This window comes from Lampris incognitus, chromosome 3 (genome assembly GCF_029633865.1).
Source record: "Lampris incognitus isolate fLamInc1 chromosome 3, fLamInc1.hap2, whole genome shotgun sequence".
NCBI classification, from domain to species: Eukaryota; Metazoa; Chordata; class Actinopteri; order Lampriformes; family Lampridae; genus Lampris; species Lampris incognitus.
The window spans coordinates 103,839,918-103,856,644 of record NC_079213.1 but is presented as its reverse complement, the minus strand read 5'-3'; the positions used below and the strand labels follow the sequence as shown (position 1 = coordinate 103,856,644).

At 49.0% G+C, this 16,727-nt stretch overlaps 1 protein-coding gene across 1 annotated transcript in view; it reads right to left on the bottom strand.

Annotated features, from left to right (window-relative positions):
• Window positions 1–16,139, bottom strand: part of p3h2 (prolyl 3-hydroxylase 2) — a 130,176-nt gene extending 114,037 nt beyond the window's left edge. The window contains exon 1 of the mRNA XM_056276902.1: window positions 15,496–16,139. Coding sequence (XP_056132877.1) covers window positions 15,496–15,933 — 438 coding nt within the window. The 5' untranslated portion in view covers window positions 15,934–16,139. The remainder of the gene's footprint in view (window positions 1–15,495) is intronic.
• Window positions 16,140–16,727: the final 588 nt, after the last annotated feature.

The following is a 16,727-nucleotide window of genomic DNA, read 5'->3' as shown; positions in this document are numbered from 1 at the left end:
GAGTAGCGGCGCTAGACCGAGCTCCCTCCAGATGTCCGAGCTCCTCACCCTAAGGTAGATAGAGGTACTATCCAAAATTTGGATATGATCGTATGTACAATTGAAATATTGAGGTTTCATCCAGCACTGAGCTCTGTCAATGAATTCAGCCTTACACTTTGGATTTTCACTCAACCCCCCCACCCCCACCCCACCCCAGACTTACAAGTGGAGTGACTCTGTAAGCAAAACGTGTCAAAATAAAAACCTGGTGCATTTCCTTTAGCTTGCTCAACAGCCTGCCTGTGCACATCTTCATCAGACAGTCAAAAGAAAAGGAGGAAGGTGATGACGGGACTTAAATGCAGTTGGAGGGATTCAAAAATATCCATTCTAACCTCACTTCATCACATAACATCTTCACTGACACGTCAACTTCTCCAGTTTGACCCGTTATAAAATCTCTTCTGTGATATTTGGGGTTTTCTTTTGGTATTTTGGCGTTTCCATTCAGCATTTTCGTAATTTCGAAATTTGTCCAAAATAGTTTGAAGGAAACAGCTTTTGTAACCGACTTTGGAAATTACTCAGCGAGTGTGCGTCAGTGGAACCATGAGGATTCTGCATCGTTTGGGACGTCTATGTAGAGAATAATGTGCGTCATAAGATGGATTTTTAAATTGCCCTGAAACTTGGAATCCGACTTTTCAAGGCTCACTAGACCTCGCTCTCAGATCAGATCAGTGAATAACCACCTGTACTCCGTTGCTCCCATCACGACCTACAGACAACCTTACCAAGGATGCTATGCTAAACTGTAAACTACAACACATCTGTAGTATTTCATGTGCCTTGCACATGGACTCATATCCCCGCTGATTGAATCTCGGTGATAATGAGAGACATGTGGTGCTGTTGCGGTGTTGCTCTCACATGTGTAGCGCAGACTGGGGAGCACTGTTAGCCTAGCACAGAACAGGAGCAGCATACCCAACACCATGACCCCCCATCCACGCAGGCCTGGTATGAAATTTCACCCAGTTTAAGGGAGCGGCGTTCAATTCAACACATGACTGGGCAGCAAGACTTGGCGCTGATCAATCTCTTGATTAAGATGTGTGGATGCTGCGTCTTTCAGAGCTAATTCAGAGGTGGGGAAAGGGAAAAAAGCGATACCGTGAGCCCCCACAATACGAGCTTGTCAGAGAGAATTTCTCAAGTGACAAGAAAAATATTTACCGTTTCCAGAAAAATCCAAAATAGACTTTACTTCATGGATCCCCAGCCCACTTCGAGGTTTCTACCAAAAGCACCGCAGCTTTTCAATTCCTGTAAAAAGGGCCGCTGAAGACAGGGCATCATGGGAGCTTAGCACAATTTATAGCACATGGTGGTGTGGAATTAGCTGCCGTGTGGATATAGGACACCTCAGAAAACCTGAGGAACATGTCGCTCTTTGTGCAGACTATAAGCTTGCCATAAATCTCTGCCAGCAAAGCTGAATATGAGTTCAGTCTATTCTGAGACACTCGGCCATTCAGTACAGGTAATTACACCGCCCGCCGGCTTTGTGTGAACAAACAGCATTCTGGTGAGAGGCGGTGTTTCCAGCTATCTTTATGTGATTGCAGAGGCTTTGAATAAGAAAGGCCAAAATATCAAAAACAATCCTACATAGATCACATGTTAAATGACAGGTTAAGTGTTGACATGTCGGTTAAGACATTGCCAAACAGAGTGATGGAAAGGAAACTTTTGAAATCTCTACTGGTGGCTGAGTATTTCTCCTTTTCCCTCTTCAGTGTTTTTACGACAGGCCTGTTGCCCCATGGGTAAAGTAATTGCTTAAAACATGGGGGAAAAAACACAAACAATTTAGACTTCAATTCTTTTCATTTTATTGCAAGTTCGCGAAAGATTCACTTAAAGAACCACGCCATTGCGTTTGTATGTTTTAGCCCGTTACTACAAAGTGTATATAGTATGAAGCCATCCTGAAAAACTTCTGAAATCCACCCACGTTTTCAATTACGTGATCCTGCAACGATAATTTAATTGGACAAAAAAAGGTGACTCACTATAATGGATTACCTATCCCAAGTAAGTTTCAAGTGTCAGCAATTTGATTTTCATATCGTACCAAAATGAATGGATACCAATGAATGGCCGCCGGGAGGGTTGGAGAAACCCATTCAAAAATATCTAAAGTGCTGTGTTTCGCTTGAGAAGAGAGTGGGAGTAATGTAAAGTACACACCAGGGGTCAAGCAACCTATGACACATGTGCCTACGGTGGCACGCGAGGCCTTTAACACAGGCATATGGAGCAATTCAAGAAAAAATGTTTTTAATACACCTTTTTTGATGAAAAATCATTTTAATATAAAATATAGCCAAATGGTGAACTAAATGAACAATTCTATTTAGAATAATACCGAAATAATCAGTCTCAAACTACAACATTGTTTTTGCCAGCAAGAGAGTGCACACAATCGACATGGCCTATTATGCCCCTCCTCCCCCTCCCTCTGATCTGCCCACGAGCCAATTATAGCGGTAGTAACAAGCAAGCAACCAAGCAAAATTGTATTTATATAGCACTTTTAAAAACATACAGTTACAAAGTGCTTTACACTCAAAACACAAAATACGAATAAATACATAAAATAACTTGAATGAATATAAGACATGGCATAGGAAGTAGTAGACGAAGCTAAAAATTAAGCAAAACAGAAGGCAGGGGTGGGGATATATAAAAATGCTTGCCTGAAAAGATGTGTTTTGAGAAGCCGCTTAAAACAGTCCAAAGATTCAGCGAATCTAATGGATTGGGGAAGATTATTCCAGAGTCTTGGAGCTAAAACTGCAAAGGCACGATCACCTTTTGTTTTGGAGTTGGAGTGGGGGACGGATAAAATCAGAATCAGAACCAGAAAGACCAAGGTTTGAGGATCGGAGTGGCCAAGAAGTGGAATGAGGAATGCGAAGATCAGAAATGTAACTGGGGGCAAGATCGTGTAGTGCTTTAAATGTAATCAATAAGATCTTATAGATTATTTTGAATTTTAAGAGAAGTCAATGGAGGGATGCAGGAATAGGGGTAATATGGGACCTATGGCTAGTTCTAGTTAGTAGTCTAGCAGCTGCATTCTGAACCAACTGTAGACGATTTAAAGTAGCTTGGTTGACCAGAGTAGAGGGAGTTACAGTAATCTAGACGGGAGAAAATTAAAGTGTGAATTAATGTTTCGATATCCTTAAAAGACAAAATATTTGGGATTTTTGCAATATTTCTCAGCTGAAGAAAACAGAATTGGACAAGGTTAGTAACATGGTGATCGAAAAACACACTCTGGTCAAAGATGATACCAAGACTTTTAGCGGTAGGTTTGATGTTTGAATGAAGTGGACCAATAAACTGATCAACTGCAGTGACAAAGTTCTCAGGACCAATTAAGAGAACTTCAGTTTTGTCAGGGTTTAGATGGAGGAAATTAAGGGACACCCAGTCTTTGGTGGCAGCTAGGCAATCATGGAGGGAGGACAGTTGATTCAGGTTATTGGGTTTGGCGGAGAAATAGATCTGAGTATCATTGGCATAACAGTGGTATGACATGCTTTGAAAGTGACTAAACAAATGACCCAGAGGAAGCATAAGGACTGGAAAAGGACTGGCCCAAGGACAGACCCCTGAGGGACTCCACACAGTAGGGGAGCTGATGAGGATACAAGGTTGTTAATACAAACATTAAAATATCTATTTTTATGTTTATAAATAAGAGTGAAACCAATTTAATGCTGTATCTATTTAATTTAATGTAGCATAGCTAGCTAGCTTTCTGTTTTGCTTCATGTCAAGAACAACTGACAATGGCAGAAGCAATACTGTCTAACATTCACCTCTTTCAGCCGTCTTGGACAAACGAAATTGGATTTATTTCGCAAAAGGACCGAGTTGTGTGCACTTTCTGCTGTGAAAACATTGTGTGACGAATTTCGAGGGTAAAACGTCAATTTGAAACAAGGCCCAATGTCAAAGATAAGGCAGATAAAGCGGAATCATTCTAGAGGGCAGCAGCCCAGCACGGGAAGCAAAGCAACGTGTTTACAACCCCATGTGCTGCCCAAAACCGAGCTACAGAGGGCAACTATAAAGCCGTACAGTGCATTGCTTAACACAGGAAGTCATTCTCCCATAAAGAGTGCATAGAGGAGACTTTCCTCATCCAAACAAAGACATGATCATCAACAGGATCATGGAAATGCCCATTTCTGTGAGAACTGTACTGAGGCGCATTACAGACATGGCTGAGAACGTAAGACACCAGCAAACTAGCATTGCGAGATGCACCAGTATTCAGTGTAGCTCTTGATGAGTGTGGATGTACACGACGTTCTACGTCTGGCAGTGGTTACCAGATATTGTGACAAATAAGGGTCCCACTGAATCGGTAATATTAAAATTGATTTTCTTTTTAGCCCAAGTAATTTTCATACATTTGCACAAATAAAGTGTGTGCGTGGAGTGCGGTTTTTTTGGCATGAGGAATCTAGACGGGGAGACAAGCAGCAGCAGTAAATAAATAAATAAATGCTCGTTATGTTAATGAACTGGCACTCAGGTCTGTAATTTCTTCTGATTGGCACGGAATATCCAAAAGGTTGCCAACCCCTGGTATACACCACAGTAAGTGGGCTAAAACATGCAAAACACATGTAATTTTCCTTTAATATTTCGATGGAAATGTTTCGAAGTCTTCGTGCTAATCAGAGACCTTTTTGTCTCTTCCCGTTTCAAATATAGGGGTCATGTGACACACCCGCAGCCTCGGAAAATTTCAGCCAATAAGAGCCCCGTGTTCTCTAACCCGTCGGCATCCTCCACAGCCAATGGCCCCCACCTCTCGGGGTCAAACTATGTGGGATATAATGGCAGCTGTCGGACCCACTCGCATATGGCCCCTTAATCTGTAGGCGCACTGGCCAGCATCCCTTCAGAACAGGCCGTGAAGTGCACTTTCCTGTTTTTCTCATTGACAACTTGATTGCGGAGGAAAATGTATTGACATGAGGAGTTCACACACACACACACACACACACACACACACACACACACAATTCTCCTTGGTCTGCTGTGTCTAAATCTGGGCAAAGTATAAGGGTTGCACATGGTCATGAACTAAACATTTTCCATGTGCTGCTGGAGAAGAAAAACAGATAGTTGTTCCATCACATCGTGTGGGAGACAAAGCGACAGATAGAGGAGGAGAGTCTCCCGTCTCACCCTCACAACAGCCAAAACACAACTCCGCTCGCTAGCAGAGCCTCAACAGATGCCTGGCAAACACCGGATTTTCCACTCTGGCACTGCTAATGCCTTCACTCAGACACCCAAGAGTAAGTGTTCTGTTTAGGTAAGGGTGATATCATGACGCAAGTATCAAACACACTTGTATACACACACGCGCACACACACATACACATGACAAATGCATGGGCACATGTGCCAGAATATCCTCACACACACACGCACAGACGCACGCACGCACAAATCTGCAGCAATAGAAACAACTTTTCACATCCCTGCCAATGCTTCAATTAAGGAATTACACACACACACGTGCACACACACACACACACAGACTATCCACCAGCTGGTCGGATCAGGACAATGACTCTCTGTCCAGAACATTTCTCCAGTGACAAAGGGTATTGTGGACCTCCGAGTGCCGTCACGATGAGAAATACTTCATTTGATTGCGGTTGGCTTTGGACCACAATTATCCTGAATTCTGCAAGCTGCTGAACTTGCCTCTGTTTGACCTGAGATAAAGATAAACAACATTAAACACACACACACACACACACACACACACATCAGCAGCTTGACAGACGTCACAGACAGACCCAGTCAGTCTCACGTGTGCACAGTGTGGCGTGTTATTGCCATCCGAACCTTAAAAGGTGCTACGGGTCATCCCCCCCGAGTCATGACGTGGAGTTCGGTGACGTGAATGACGACGACCGAGACATACAAATTCAGCAGACACAAGAACGCGCTTGCTGACATCTGCCGTCTCTCGGCATCTTCAGTAAATATCAGTTTGCGGCCAGAGCTGAATGGTTTGCTACAGGACCCCAATGCCAAGCCTTCTTGGGGGGGGGTGTCAAACAATGACGACAACAACGCAATAACTCATCTGGCTCCCGTGTTTTTGCATGGCGAATTCTGGACAGAGTGTGTGTTGTTGTACTTGTATATTTATGAGGACCACCATCAGAGGGAGGGCAGTTTTGCAAAGTGAGGACATTTTGGCCTGTCCTCGGGCCTTGAAGGGTCTATTTTAGGGCCAGGACTTGGGTTTAGGGTTAAGGTCAGACTTAGGATCAGGCTATGGCCAGCGTAAGGGTTAAGGTTAGTTGTGACGGATAAGGATAGTGTTGAGGGGCTGACCTGTGTGTGCGTGGGTGGTGCTGAGTCGTTTATTTTGGCCGCGTTCAGACTGGCAGCACAAATGTGATTTTTTTTTTTGCCATAGCCAGATTGGAATCTATTTGCTTTTCTTCAAGTCTGGACAGAGAAAAAAACAAAAGCACCGATTCTTCCAATATCAGATTTTAGAACCACATTTACGGGTGGTTTGAAATGCAAATCAAAATCACATTTCCAGATGCATTTACGTCACTCAGTGCGTCACAAGACATGCTGCGTATGGCAGCACACCGGCACCAAGCCCGGCCGCCGGTATCAACTGCCTGCAGCGTTTACCGCCTGGTATGACAGACAGAAAACACACCTCCATCACTCATACCCGGCAGATTGCCGCCTCGGTTCCGGCTAGCATGCGTAGCGTGGCTACGTTGTTACCGTGGCAACCGACGCTAGGTCAACGATGCCCGAGCGCGCAAATCCAGCCTGAGCCATGCGAACGACGCAGTGGGAAACGAGTCCTTAAGGTCGGCTTCGAGAAGTCGACGGTTGCCTGCGGCCTTTGTTTCGGTCGGCACCGCCCAGCAACCGCCTGCCGATATCCCCTCACCATATTCTGCTTCCCGGACAGCTGAAATATTACCGTACGGCACCTTAAAGTAGTCTCTTGTCCTCCAGCCATTAAAGCCGTTTTGATCTGGCACGAGAACAATATTGGTGGTGTTGCCCCACCGAGTAGCCCTGCATTCCTGCGGGGCTGTTATCCTCTCAAAGCTAGTCATGCAGAAGGCCTTTGGCACAGCACAGTGCCACAATGTCTGGCTGTGCTTGGGCAAAGTTCAGCGCTGCACGCTACGACAAGGAGCCCGGGACGGCTGCCCGCAGGAGTGCAGGTGTGCTTAAGGGCGGCCTTGACAGACCGACAGCTTTTCATTTGTTCAAGAGACGCACCGAAAACCACACCGTCCCTCCCGTCTCATCCGAAATCCCCCCCCCCCCCGAGCATGCAGCAAAGGTGTATGTCGTAGACTTTTGTCAATGAGTCTGACTCAGCCTCGCTGAATCTGTGCTGCTTAAAGCACCAGTGAAAGTGAACCACTGCAGGGAGGGAAGAAATCCAAACCCGCATAGAGTGATACATCTGGACATGTTCAGACACACACACATACACACACACACACACCTGTAAATGTCAACAAGACAAAGGAAACGACGTTCAAAGAACTCCACCTTGCAGCAAATGGATGTTTTTCACTCACCAGCATGTTTACTGTGGACCTCCTCCCGCCGTAAGACCTCAGGCGTCATGGTTTTACTCCGGTCAAATGTAAGGAAAATGTTGCATCAAACACAGAACGCTGCAGCAGCACTGATTGCCAACTCCCAGGTCAGTGGAAACGGGGAGGAATTTCCTCTTTAATCTCATCATTCTCCGGCAACTCGGCCAATACACAAAAATCCTCATGACACCGATATCTTTTATTTCCATCTGCCTTTATCGTGAAGGCATTCCAGCCAGGAGGAGAGAGAGAGAGAGAGGGAACCGGTCTTTTCTGGAACCTTCCAGTCCCCCCACATATGTTTCCCCCATTGCTTTGTGAGCCGGATCTCCATCAAAAACAAACTCCTCGTGTTCATCAAATGCACGTTGGCTGAAAGTGTCTCTATTAAGACAAAAAAAAAAAATCAGAAAAAAGACCAGCTTCTAAATTCCCCCATTTAAAACACAAAAACACCCACGTAGATACACAAGTAAACACGGGCCAACAATGATGCACACACGGACACGCACACCAGTGCTGACCAATAAATCCTATTTTCATCCTCATCGCGATACGAACACATGCGATAAACACATCGCAGGAGACCGCCTGGAACGCGATGAAGAAAAACCATTTTATGTGCACGCACCATGCAGTCACCCTCAGCATGCCCACATCCGACCGGACGGAGGCCTGCAGCCAGCTGCACCAGCGGCTTCCAGCTTCACCTAGTTTCATTTCATTCCATGCACCTGCGCACATGAAATGACACAAAATACCCATATCCAAACTACAAGAGCACACATATCCAACCACAAAAACACCTATATCCAACATCCATTCATCCAGCCATTATCCGAACCGCTTATCCTGCTCTCAGGGTCGCGGGAATGCTGGAGCCTATCCCAACAGTCATTGGGCGGCAGGCAGGGAGACACCCTGGACAGGCCGCCAGGCCATCACAGGGCCCACACACACACACACATTCACACCTAGGGATGATTTAGTACGGCTGATTCACCTGACCTACATGTCTTTGGACTGTGGGAGGAAACCGGATCCCCCAGAGGAAGCCCAACATGCAAACTCCACACAGAGGACGACCCCAAGGTTGGACTATACTGGGACTTGAACTCAGGACCTTGTTGCTGTGAGGCGACTGTGCTAACCACTTTGCCGCCACCATATAGCCAACATATATAATAATGATTATAAAAAAAAAATCACTGTCCAAGAGAGCGATTGTTGGAACTGCTGGTCTGCATGGGCTAGCAATTAGCTTAGCCTGCCCCACTTCTGCGCCCTGTCAGACCACCCACGGTGCTTCCTCCTCAGGTGCAGCTCCAGGCAGGGCTATGGTCCCTGGGCCCACCAGACGTGGCAGACCAAGCTCTCCCAGCCCATCCAGCGCCAGCTCTCACAGCCAGACACCTTCGACACACCTCCCCGCACTCAACACGACGACACCAAAAACACAGTCAACGCCAGGCTAGGCCGCCGCCAGGCCACCTTCGGTGTTATCGGAGCTGCCGGTCTGCATGGGCTAGCAGTTAGCTTAGCCTGCCCAGCTTCCGCGTCCTGTCAGACCGCCCTCGGTGTTACCTCTTCGGGCACAGCTCCAGGCAGGGCCGTGGTCCCGGGGCCCACAGGACGCGGCAGACCAAGCTCTCCCAGCCCATCCAGCACCAGCTCTCCCAGCCATCAAACCAAGACACAAACTTCGACACAGATGTGGTCAAAGATGCTGCATGGACGGCACTGGATGAGGCCGCTGCAAACGGGAATTCGCGCCGCCATCTTCCCACACCGGAAGCGGAAGTTTGAACGTAAATGGGAACTACATTCAAGTGTACGAACAACTAAACGCTACGCTGTCGCATCAAATGAGAGATGTTCAACGTAGACTTAAGTTGCACCTTAAAACTTACACCTAACACTAAGTGGGTGCAAACTCCACACAGAGGACGACCCGGGACGACCCCCAAGGTTGGACTACCCCGGGGCTCGAACCCAGGACCTTCTTGCTGTGAGGCAACCGTGCTAACAAGTGCGCCACCGTGCCACCCAGCAAGTCATAGCATCATCTCAATATTGGACAATGTTACCACACATCACAGACGTTTCTCATACTGTGCAGGCCTAGTACACACACACATTATCGAACAAACATGTCCGACACCACCAAGGAGGTGAGTTTCAGTCCGACAGTTACTTATCCCGAGAGGAAATCGTGTGAGGGTTGAAGCAGGGGAGGGTCGGACTTGAGCAACCAATACACCGCCCCTGCTGCAATCAAACTGCAGAAAAACAAGTTGATTCATACCGGAAAACAAATCTGAAAAATAAAGAAAGCAGACCGGGCTGAGTCATAGAGGCAGTGCACCTCATGAACCTGACGGGGCCTGCCAGGCCGGGGACCCAGCCTCCGCAGATAGCATGCGGATCAGGACCCGGAGAGAGCTCCACGCCTCCGGGGTCTTTGATGTGTCTGTGGTCAGAGCCAACGGAGCCAGAAACCCCGGCCGATGGGCAGGGGCCGCCGGAGGCTACCGGGGGGGTGGGTGTGGGGGGGGGGGGGGTGGAGGGGCCTGGACAGCTACAAGAGTCTCTCTTTAATATCTGCACAAGGTGGCGTGTCTCTCTCGTTTTAGAAAAGCAAACAAGCCGCAACAGGAAAAAAAAAAAAAAAGAGGATATTTGCCGGGCTGAATTCCGGGCGGCTGGGGAACGAACGCGCGGGGCTGAGTGGCGGCCGGCGTCCGCGGGCCCTCTTCTGCAATGGAGGCATTATGCTGAAGGCTTGGGAGAAGTGGGTGTGTGAGATTGGAATGTTAAATACTGGAGGAATGTTATTTATTTTCACAAACACCACTGAGTGCAACCCCGATCCCAACACACACGCACACGTATACGGGTTACACACACACACACACAAACACGCACACAGCATGGCCTGATGTGCTCCTGCCAGCCTGACCAATAGGACTGGATCAGCTTTCCCTCTCCCTCTCCGAGCCTTGATGTACTGCCATGTAGTCACTTCATAAAGACGTCAATACGCCAGCAGACACGTGTGTGTGTGTGTGTGTGTGTGTGTGTGTCTCTGTGTGTGTGTATGTTAAACAAATGGGCGGAGTAAGTTCACTCAGGAAACTCCTGCTGCTGACAAGTGACCCGGTCGGCCTCAGCCACCTTACCCGCCAATCAAAATCACCCCTCCTGCAAAAAGGGGCGGGGCTATTCAACTAGAGAAACTACCGGACTTTTCAGCTCCCTGGTGACCCCCACCCCCGGCCCCCACCCCCAGCCCACCTGCCACCTGCTCTGTTTCTAAGCACTGTTCTGTATGGAGGATTTGTACTCCCGAGTTTTGATGGATGTGGTGCACACAAGGTGCAGCCAGTGCATTTGAGCAGAGCTGTTCATCAACTGTGCTAGAAAACCAAACTATATTTCAATACATATACATACATACATACATACATACACATATATATATATATACACACACACACACACATATATATATACACACACACACACACACACACACACATATATATATATATATATATATATATATTATATGAGAGGTTCTGACTTCAAAGTGAAAGTCAAATGGTAAATGGGTTGTGTTTATATGGCGCTTTTCTAATTGCAACAGCCAATCAAAGTGCTTTTACAATCAGTGAATGCTTCACACACACACACACACACACACACACACACACACACACACACACGCGGCGGTGTCAACCATGCAAGGTTATGACCAGCTCCTAGGGGGGAGTTAGGGAGATTAGGTGCCTTGCTCAAGGACACCACGGCATTTTTGCAGGGAGGAGGCGAGGATCGAACCGGCAACCCTCCAGTTACCTGCTCTACCTGGTTAAAAAGTAAAACTCCACTTCCAAATCTGCTTAACCGGCCCTGGCAAACGAACCCAGGCCGCGCTGCCTCGTACCGACCGCCGAGGTGCAGCTGGTGGGGAAATCATAATACTGCGAGGATGAGTAATGCTGCCCAGCCCGGTGGCGGCCCTCTCCCGCGCTCGCGTCTAGACGGGGGCATTGTTCTGTAAAATGAGTGGATCAACCTTGGCACTTGATTTTCTTTTTTTTTCCTCTTTGCTGACCCAGACAAACGGGGGAACCATCCTTCTTGGAGGCGATGTGGCCGATGAACTTCCCGGCACTTGGGAGCGGTGGAATATTGAAGTGTCACGCCCCGGTGTTTGGACGCCGCGTGCGGCGGAAACTGGCTGCTCGTCCGAACCGGCTGCTCGTCTGCCGAACGGTGCAGACTTAAGACTCTTAATTAGGGGTCAATGAGCAAAATAATTGAGATAGAATCTTTTTTTTTTCTTTTTTTTTAACCATTAAAAAACAGAGGCTCCCATGCGGCAAAAATAAAGTAAACCACACCACGTACGACATGTTTTTCAGATTCAGATTTCAGTCTCGGGTTGAAATGGGATATCAGCATCAGCGCATCCCTTCTCTTTAACCGGTGCTCATGCCAGCGAAGCGGCGCCATGCCATCTCTGGGTTCAAAGGTCACACAGTGACGCTCATCTGGCAGACACTTCTAACCAAAGTGAATTACAAGAGAGTCGACAAATACCAGATATATTCAAATGCTACCAGCTGGCATATATATAATAAATCAGGACAATAGACAAATACCAACCCCCCCCCCCACCACCACCACCACCCCACTGGACTGTTAGCAATCCCGTTTTTGAATTTTTGTATGTTGCACCTCTCCCTTCCCCATTGGACACTGTGTATATGATGTGCATGACAAGGCAGTAGATGGTGTGTCCTGTCCTCGAGCGGCTGTACTGACAGCTGAGGACTGCTTATGGCATCAAACAGGCTTGTTGTCCTGTCTCACAGAGAATTTACCTGACTCACTGGATTATTAAGCTCCTTATTTGTTGAGTACTTTCCCTACTGTTGAGTGTTTCTTTTAACACAGGTATCTATATCTCTCTCTCTCTCTCTCTCTCTCTCTCTCTCTACATATATATATATATATATATATATATATATATATATATATATATATATATATGTAGAGAGAGAGATAGATAGATAGATAGATAGATAGATAGATATCTCTATATATATCTATATAGGTAGATGTCAGCAGTGCATTTGCATTTCAAGTCAAGGCATTTAGTGCAGGTAGAGCAACAAGGGATGGCAAACAGGAAAATCAGAGTGTATTTGCACTGCTGCAAGTAGTGAAAAAGGCAACTTATGCCATCAAGTGCAAGTTAGAGAAGGGCTCAATAGCAGACACTAACAGTAATGGTGTCTAAGCAAGTCCGGGCAACTGCAACAGCCAGCGTCAATTCACCAACATCAAGCTAGCAGCTGGATTTGTTTGGGCCCAGGTCCTCTAATCCGGGATAGATTTGGGGTGACCGCATAGAGAAAGAAAAGGGGGGGTGCTTTTACACCGACTACAGCTGGAACAAGATGTCTCCCTCCATCAGTAAGTAGAACGAGGGGTCGGGGGGTTTACAGTCAGCGCCCACGTGGGCTGAAGATTTACGCAATCTCAGTTTCATGACAGTGCAAACGTTAAAGCTGCTCTGTGACGTACAGCTCTGCTGGACTACAGAGACCCACATGCATCTCGTCCAGTCTGCGGGGAGAGAAGGTCCGGGTCTCTCGTCTGACTCCAGTTTTCCTCGTTTCTACGGTTGCAGCCCAGCCAAAAGACGGACCTCAGGGGGGAAAGGGCTGATAATGCAGAGTGAAGACACCTCAGCTCCAGTGAGAGAGACGGATGGAGGGAGGCCGCAGTCGCACAAAAACACCGGCCTCCTTTTTCATCACATACAAGCCCTGAGAAGTGTTGCTCTGCAGATTTGTTTAACCACCGCTGTGGATATGGAACGAGTTAAGAAGGAATAAAGACACAACCAGAGAAGAAGAAAAAAAAAGAAAAAAGAAAAAAACCGCAAAGATTTGCTGAAGCTTAGGGTGGCATACAGGGCCGACCGTAAAACACAAAGCATGAAATTCAAACAAGTGCACACAGATGTCTGCAGAGTTCAGCTACCTGCTTCGAGCTGAACACTGATGGAAACCACACTCCTGTGGAGCACAACCCGGGTCTGCACCGACAGGCTACCGATCAGACCCCGGGTCTGCACCGGCAGGCCACCGATCGGACCCCGGGTCTGCACCGGCAGGCCACCGATCGGACCCCGGGTCTGCACCGGCAGGCCACCGATCGGACCCCGGGTCTGCACCGGCAGGCCACCGATCGGACCCCGGGTCTGCACCGGCAGGCTACCGATCGGACCCCGGGTCTGCACCGGCAGGCTACCGATCGGACCCCGGGTCTGCACCGGCAGGCCACCGATCAGGCCCCGGGTCTGCACCGACAGGCCACCGATCAGACCCCGGGTCTGCACCGACAGGCTACCGATCAGACCCCGGGTCTGCACCGGCAGGCCACCGATCAGGCCCCGGGTCTGCACCGGCAGGCTACCCGATCAGACCCCGGGTCTGCACCGACAGGCCACCGATCAGACCCCGGGTCTGCACCGACAGGCCACCGATCAGACCCCGGGTCTGCACCGACAGGCCACCGATCAGACCCCGGGTCTGCACCGACAGGCCACCGATCAGACCCCGGGTCTGCACCGGCAGGCCACCGATCAGGCCCCGGGTCTGCACCGGCAGGCTACCGATCAGACCCCGGGTCTGCACCGACAGGCTACCGATCAGACCCCGGGTCTGCACCGGCAGGCCACCGATCAGGCCCCGGGTCTGCACCGGCAGGCTACCGATCAGACCCCGGGTCTGCACCGACAGGCTACCCGATCAGACCCCGGGTCTGCACCGACAGGCTACAGATCAGGCCCCGGGTCTGCACCGACAGGCCACCGATCAGACCCCGGGGGTCTGCACCAGCAGGCTACCGATCAGACCCCGGGTCTGCATCGACAGGCCACCGATCAGGCTCCGGGTCTGCACCGACAGGCTACCCGATCAGACCCCGGGTCTGCACCAGCAGGCTACCGATCAGGCCCCGGGTCTGCACCGGCAGGCTACCGATCAGACCCCAGGTCTGCACCGACAGGCCACCGATCAGACCCCGGGTCTGCACCGACAGGCCACCGATCAGGCCCCGGGTCTGCACCGACAGGCTACCCGATCAGGCCCCGGGTCTGCACCGGCAGGCTACCGATCAGACCCCAGGTCTGCACCGACAGGCCACCGATCAGACCCCGGGTCTGCACCGACAGGCCACCGATCAGGCCCCGGGTCTGCACCGACAGGCTACCGATCAGACCTTCTCCACATCTGCCTCAGCTTTGAATGTTGGGTTTAAAACTCTGTCGAGTCACTTTGCAGCTCGGCGGCAGCAGGTTGCAGGAGGGGGGCAGGTTGCAGGAGGGGGGCAGGTTGCAGGAAGGGAGGCAGGTTGACCGCACCAAACCAGCCAAATGGAGCAGAGGGTTTTCCAACCACGGGCCAGGTTGGAGGCCAAAACAAAATGCATATGCAGTTATTTCGTTACCCCCAAAACAGTTAACTGCTGACATGCCTTGTTTATTTAACTGACCATTAAATAGCCACGACTGAGGACAGAAAAGGGGGGGGGGGATGTTGCACTGACGAACAATTAAGAGAGGGATGGTCAACAGCTATCTTGCTTTCTGACAGCTAATGAGTTTTTTTTTTTGGTCGATTTTCCTGCACAAAATACTTAAGGGGTCTCCGCAGGTGGGTGGGAACCCCTAAAATATACTATTTCAGATCATTCAAGCCCGGTTTGTTCCGGATACCCCCCCCCTTACCTTCTGGTAAGCCAGCTGCAGGTAGTTGTACGGGATGCGTCTGTGGAAATCCTGGACGACGTCCTCGCTGACCCGGTGCATGGACTGCGTCCCCAGCTTGTCCTCGATGCAGCCGTTCATGCAGGCGGACCTCCGGAGCACCACGTCGAAGAAGCGCAGCTCCGCGACGGCGGCGGCGGCGGCGTCGTCGTCGTCAAACGGATGCTGGTCCTCACACCGGAGCCGGCAGCCGACTTTGCTCCGGCGGACCTGCGCGTAACTGTGGAGCGCCCCCTCCATGGAGCGCACCACGCCGCCGTAGTCCCCCTTGTAGAACGCCTGCACCGCCTGGTCGTACAGGAGGTCGCACGGCTCTATGAACGCGACCGAGGAGGACAGGAGGACGACCAGGAGCAGGAAGAGAGACCGGGCAAGACCGGGCGAAGAGGTTCCATCCATCTTCTTTCCTTGGGACCGGACTGGGAGCACCGGGCGACCGCGGAGAGCCACCAAAAAACAAGGCGTCTTGTGTCGTCTGGGGTGATGTGGGGGGAAGCGCGGGGGGGTCCGGACACAACGACTGTCAGTCACGACACGAATGGGAAGAGCGTCTGGTTTGAAAGTCCATTAAAGTGAGCCTGTGGAGCACAGGAGCGTTAAGGAGACTACACACGGCACCGGGCGGGGGGCGGAAATTAGTTTCCTTTAGTTGGGGGACACTCATTTTGTTATGACCCCACGGCGGCTCCGCAGGCTCCTCCCCCTCACGGAGAGGAGGGCGGGCCAGTACCACAGCCAGAAGAGTCTATCGAGCCCATTCATCCATCCATTCATCCATTCATTCATCTATCTATCTGTCTGTCTGTCTATCTATCTAATGTTCATACATGAAATGAAGCCCAAACAGCTTTACATTGGATAGAAACAGAAATAAATAAATAAACAAAATGGCCACAAGCAGAATAAAGATGCAATAAAAATGCAGCTTAGAAGTGTTTTAGAATCAGCGATGAAACTCAAAACAGTTTAAGAGCCTGATGAAATAAGGACGTCTGGTAAGGTGGACCGAATTAAGCATCAGATATGTTAAAATAAATATGAAAATAAAATGTAATATATATATATATATATATATATATATATATATATATATATATATATATACATATATACACACATATATACACACACACACACACACACACACATATATATATATACATATATATATATATATATATATATATATAATT